The sequence below is a fragment of the Rhinolophus hipposideros genome (assembly GCF_964194185.1).
Source record: "Rhinolophus hipposideros genome assembly, chromosome: X".
In the NCBI taxonomy this organism is placed as follows: domain Eukaryota; kingdom Metazoa; phylum Chordata; class Mammalia; order Chiroptera; family Rhinolophidae; genus Rhinolophus; species Rhinolophus hipposideros.
Window position 1 is genome coordinate 55,659,170 of NC_138046.1, and position 6,000 is coordinate 55,665,169.

At 48.1% G+C, this 6,000-nt stretch overlaps 1 protein-coding gene across 3 annotated transcripts in view; it reads left to right on the forward strand.

The window, feature by feature from the left end:
• The window catches only part of LOC308494496 (nuclear RNA export factor 2-like), a 96,805-nt gene extending 91,606 nt beyond the window's left edge, over positions 1 to 5,199 (forward strand). For all 3 annotated transcript variants that reach the window (XM_081042269.1, XM_081042268.1, XM_081042271.1), the window contains 10 exons: positions 1,353 to 1,389; positions 1,786 to 1,854; positions 1,940 to 1,995; positions 2,137 to 2,244; positions 2,364 to 2,422; positions 2,526 to 2,641; positions 2,737 to 2,779; positions 3,342 to 3,414; positions 3,933 to 4,115; positions 4,968 to 5,199. In XM_081042269.1, the coding sequence (XP_080898395.1) occupies positions 1,353 to 1,389; positions 1,786 to 1,854; positions 1,940 to 1,995; positions 2,137 to 2,244; positions 2,364 to 2,422; positions 2,526 to 2,641; positions 2,737 to 2,779; positions 3,342 to 3,414; positions 3,933 to 4,107 (736 nt within the window). In that variant the 3' untranslated portion in view covers positions 4,108 to 4,115; positions 4,968 to 5,199. The remainder of the gene's footprint in view (positions 1 to 1,352; positions 1,390 to 1,785; positions 1,855 to 1,939; positions 1,996 to 2,136; positions 2,245 to 2,363; positions 2,423 to 2,525; positions 2,642 to 2,736; positions 2,780 to 3,341; positions 3,415 to 3,932; positions 4,116 to 4,967) is intronic.
• Positions 5,200 to 6,000: the final 801 nt, after the last annotated feature.

The following is a 6,000-nucleotide window of genomic DNA, read 5'->3' on the forward strand; positions in this document are numbered from 1 at the left end:
AAATCGCAGGCTGACATGGGGACTTTGTGCACCATGGTGATGTGTCTGCCAGGCAACATCTGTTCCTTTGGCCCAATGCCAGGAGATGGGCCCTCCTTAGGAGATACCAGGGTTTCCTGAGTCAGGGCCAGAAGTGGGTTACCACCAGTGAGCACAGGGCCTCCTGAGTGAGCAATGGAAGGCAGAAGGTGGAGGTGGTTGAGGAGACAGAAGGATAGACCTCTCAGGGGCACTGCCCCGCCCTCCTTTCACACATCACATCTTCCTGCCTGGGCCTTCAGAGGAGCCCTGGGTAGCCCGACATGGATATGATTCCTCAGGCAAGGGATCAACTAAGACAGGCACAGGGGCCATGAGGAGAGCAGATGGTGAACATGGGAGGAGGCCACAGACTTTCTACTTCATGCTGAGCTGGGGCGGACCTTTTACCCCTTCTAGGGAAGGTCTCCTGACCTGTGGCTGCTCCGTTTCCCCTGCCCAGTTCAGACTGACCTCCCAAAGGTGACAAAGGTTCAAACAGCATCTAGTGGTGCATGTTTTCCCTTCCTACCTGCTGTCTTAGGACCAGGTAGGGGAAGGTGACGGAAAGGTATACAGACATAAGGGAAACATTTTTTCTTTGTTCTCTCTTTCCTGACCCCACCCCCATGGCAGAGCTTCTTTCCGTTCCCTTTGCTTTCTCTTTCTCCCTTGTCTCTACTCCCCTACGTCTCCCCCATCACTCCCCTCCTATCTTCACTCCCTTTTTGTCTTCATCCCCCTCTCTTTCCTTCCCTTCTTCCTGCACACTGCCTCAGTCACCCCCCTGCCCCGGCCTCCCTGCCCATCCCTTGGGTGTGTCCTGGCCCTGACAGAATGCTGGACCCCCAGTGAAGTAGCAAAGCCCTGGGCTCCCACCCCATTCGCTCTTCTGTCTGGAGCCTTCAGTGGGGACCTGGAGGAAGGGAGGGAGGCAGAAGGGGGAAGAAGCCCTGGATCCTGGGATCCAAATGCTGCTTTGTGTGGCACTGGAGAAGGGAGTCAGGGCAGTTTAGGTGGGAGCTACCCAGTGGACAGGAGGGGGAGGGAGGGAAGAAGAGAAAGAAGGAGGGAGAGAGAGAAAGAATGGATATGAATGTGAAGCTGTGGAGAGAGATGAGACTGCATGCTTCAGACATCCCATGTGACAGCTGCTCAGTGCTCAGCAGGGGAGTGGGCCCAGAACCCTAGAATTCAGAGGCTTCGAGGGGCAAAAAGGGCTGCTGGGTGGGCAGAACACACTGGTATCTGTTTATGTCATCAGTGTTTTAGCTAAACGGAAGCGTTACCACAAGAATTATCAACCACTCCTTTCTATTTTTGGTTTTGGACAGTGCCATCAAGAACTGTTTCCCCAAGTTGTTACGCCTGGTAAGTGCCTACATTCATCATTGTCTCTTACTAGCATTGACGACCTCCACACCTGCCCTCAAGAACTTTGGGTGTTGTCTAGATTACGTGTTTGCATCAGACCCTTACCCATGTTAAGGGACATGAACTCCTAAAAAAGACATGAATATGCTCTCTGGAAAATGTACACACACACACACACACACACACACACACACACACACACACAGAGAATATAACAGTAGAGACTTCCAGGACCTCAGGATGAAGACACCCACTGTAATCATGTCCCTGGAATATCCAGGGTCCTTTCGCACCTGACCTGTGACCCTCACCCTCTCCTGGGCCCATCCTTTTCCTGATCATCCGGGACCACCTCCCTGGTCTCCATTGATGACTTTCTCTTCTCTTCTCCAGGATGGCCGGGAGTTATCTCCACCAATTATCGTTGACAATGACAGACCCTACTTATCAACACCTTGCAAGGTAAGAAAGAAGCATCAAAGAATATTTGGGGTATTGAAAGGGTGGCTTTATCAGCAACATAGTCTTAAATGTCTTTTGATTCTAGGAAAGCTATAAAGGATCTGAGTCACTGAAGAGTCTAGTCATCCAGTTCCTGCAAGAGTAAGTACCGCTGGGACCACCAAGAATGGGGAGGGCTGAGACAGACTGGGTCATCCGTGCACAGATCTTCTCATGGGCATTTTCAAGTTCTATTTGAGGTCCACACCATAGAGATAGACTGCCTTCATTGTTCCCCCACAGATACTACCTTATTTATGACTCTGGAGACCGACAGGGTCTCCTCGCTGCTTATGACAACGAGGCCTGTTTCTCCCTGACCGTTCCATACAACCCTGAGGATCCAGCCTCGTGAGTATCACAGCTCAGGACCTGCTCTTGGGCCATCTGGCTCCCCAGTGTACCCCAGTCAGCTTCAGGAAACACCCACACTGGCCAGACCACCACCTCCTGTTCCTCTTTTCTCCTAGAAGCAGCTTGTTTGAGTACTTCAAAGATAACAGGAATATGAAGAACCTCAAGGACCCTTGTGCGTGTGTAATGGGTTAGATTGGGCAGGGAAAGGGGGCATGAAGGGGTCAGTCATGGGGCCCAGGGTGTGGCAACCATGACTTTCATTGTCCTCCCCACAGACCTGCGGGTTCAGCTGCTGAAGCATACAAAACGTGACGTTGTGTGCTCCCTCTGTGTATTGCCCAAAACACAGCATGACCTCCTCTCCTTCGTGGTGGACATGTGGTTCCAGACGGTGAGCACGTGTTTCCTCTCTGGGGCAGGCCCAGAAAGCTGTAGGTGGGTAGGAAGCATAGGTGGTGACTGAGCACCTGGGCCCTTCCCTTTCAGGAAAGGATGCTCTGCTTCTCTGTCAATGGGGTGTTCAAGGAAGGTGAGTGTGTGTAGACTCCCCTCTCCAGATGTCCCACAGCTGCCTCCCCCCAGAAGGGCTCCCTCTCTGAACTCTGCCAAATTCTTTATCCCTCCCATTTCCTTCCTATTCCCTCTGTGTTCTTCCGAATCCCTTCTGACCACAAACCATCCTGGTCAGACCTGCATCCATGCCCACACAGATTGGGCGTTAAGGGCACACACTGTGGCCTTTGAAATCTGTTGTCCTAGATGCTTACTCTGAGAACTTGGGCCCATTACCTAACCTCTCATGTTTCTCATTTGCAAAGTGGGTCTAATAATGCCCACTTCTTTGGTAGCTGCAAAAAATGAAACCTATGGACTTGTGAAGGGGTTGTCCCAGGGCCCAGCACGTGGTAACATCCCTGTCAGTGAGAGCAGATGGCCCCTATTGTTGCCTTCCCCATCCCCCACACCCTGATTCCCAGTGAACAGTTGTTCACTTTGGCATGAGTGTTAAGCCAGACCCTGACAGGGGAAGGCAGTGTGAGCATGTGAAGCATGTGTAAATCTAAGGGGCTGTTGTTTGTTTTTTGTGGAAGTGGAAGGAAAGTCTCAAGGTTCTGTGCGTGCCTTCACCCGGACATTCATCGCTATCCGTGCCAGCAGTTCCGGGTGAGTCCTGCACTGTGGGTGGGGACACACAGCCCAGCCTGGGCCCAGGGGTGTGGGAATGTACATGTCCTTGGGGTTTTCTCAACATTGTGGGAAGCCAACAGGTAGATCCAAGCAACAGTCCAGCATAAGGGTTAAGAGCATGGGCTCTGGGGTTAGAGCACTGGGTTCTCTTTCTGACCTAGCATTCACCAGGTTGTGACCTTGGTCAAGTCACGTGACCTTTCTGTGACACAATGTCTTCCTCTAAAAATGGGATTAGACTGTCCTGTCATGTAAGCTGTTTTACAGAGTAATTGCTTTGGGTTTAAACCTGTAAAGTTAGTGAAGCTGGTAGAGAATCTCTCCAAGAGTGGGCTCTGTGAGAGAGTCAGAGCTAGCAGCCAAGTAACCTGGGGGACAGGCACAATTGGGGTATGGAAGGAATCTGGTTGCTGAGTGGCAGTGGGAGCAGGATCCTTGGTGGGGATGTGGGGTTGTATTTCCGTCAGCTCTCTGAGGACCCATTTTCCCTCCAGTATATTCATCGTGAATGATGAACTATTTGTGAGAGACATCACCCCCAGCAAGACTGAAAGTGCATTCTCCATCCAAGTGCCGGCACCCATATCAAGCTCTGGGCCCAGCCTCTCCCAGCAGCAGCAGGAAATGGTGCAGGCTTTCTCCACCCAGTCTGGGATGAGTCTCCAGTGAACTCAGAAGTGAGTGCTGGCTGTGCATGTGGATAGGAGGGAGCTGGAAGGAGCAAAGGAGTGAATAGTGGGAACTCGGACGTGATTATCTTAAAATCTCCTGTTTCGTACAAAAGTTTGCCTGTGAACAATCCCTTAATTTTATACTAATATATTTAAATATAATATAAAACCCAGTTTTCCTAGTGTACATCCTGTTTTGAAACTTGTTTTATTTATTAATTATTAGCGCCAGCATAGTTTCCTCTCAGTATATATTAAGCTACCTTGTTCCTGCTAAGATCTGTGTATTAAACAATTGAATGCCAGTAGGCCACAAGTTATTGTTGATAGACATTTGCCTTGTCACTACTTTTTCAGTATTACATGCAGTGCCACCTGCTCATTATGGTACATACATCTTGGAGAATTTGGAGGTTTCTTTCTGTATCACAGATTTAGCAATAACATTGTGTGGTCAGAGTGTCTCCATTTTGTCCTAAGTGAGGTCATCTGTCCTCCCTCAGGTGCTTTCAGTACAATGAATAGACTATACCGGAACTACATAATTCTTTTTTTATTATTAGTTTCACGTGTACAAATCAACATAGTGATTAGACATTTACACACCTCACAAAGTGATAACCCCAACAAATCTACTACCCATCAGGCACCGTACATAGATATTACATTACCATTGACTATATGAACTATAAAATTCTTTACTCGTCAAAAAGTAAAGTCTGAGAATTCAGAGATGAAAGGAAATGGATCTCCAGGCTTTCAGGAAGGATAATGGGACAGAAATCAGGTGGCCTGGGGATGAACCTTAGGGCTCCTGGCTCTGTTATATTCCCCATTCTCTCTCTTGACTTTCTCTAGTTGAAGGAGGCAAGATTCCAGAGGAGGCCATCGTGTAGTGACCTGGAATCTTGGAAACAAAGCCCAGTAAAGGAGCCCTCAGGTGTCCTCATCTTCATCCTCGTCATACTTGTTATATCTCTTTTCCAACCTGAGGCCACATCCATGTCTAAGGTTGGAGCCCGGCTGACCAAGAAGCCAAAGTTTACCTTGAAGCCTGTTAGTTGTTCTGTATTTTTCCCACTCATGATCCTTGTTCATTTTCATATTAAAGAGTGGCATTGAACATTGCATTCTGTGTCTTAGGTTGTTCTTTCCCTGCCCCAACCATGAGCCAAAGGGGCCAGGACCAGCAGGTCCCATCTCCCCCTTCATCCATGGCCATCTCTAGATCAGGCCTCCACAGTGCTTGAAAATGATAGAGTAGAGACTCCATTCCTGGACTACCTTACAATCCGAGCTTTGGTCCCTGTATCCTGATACCCTTCTTTCTACCACTTCACGATAACTCACAAGCTGTGACACTCACTTTTGTAAACAAACTTAACATCTTTAGCAAGTGGAGTGCCATATGTATTGCAGTATTCATGGATTTCTTAATCATTTAACTGGTCTAAAACCATGCTAACGTTTTTAGTAGGTTCTTATCTTATTTTTAATGTATCACTGACAAAGATTTTGAGTGTTGTGTGCCTAACCCTCTTTTCCCCACAATTCCTGTGTTGTTTTTTTCTCTTTCTTATTTTGAAATAATTATTGATTTACCAAAAGTTACAAAAATTGTGCAGGGAGGTCATGTGTATCCTCCACTCATATTCTCCCAACGATAATGTCTTGCATTACAACAACGCAATATCAGACTAGGTAATCGACTTTGGTATATTCCACAGAGTTTGCTGAGATTTCACCAGTTCCACCTGCGCTCATTTGTGTGTTAGAGTGATGCACTTTTATCAGCTATGTCGATTCTGTAACCATCACCACAAACAAAATACAAAACTTCCATCTCCGCCAGTTTCCCTCATGCTTCCCTTTATAACACACACACCTCTCC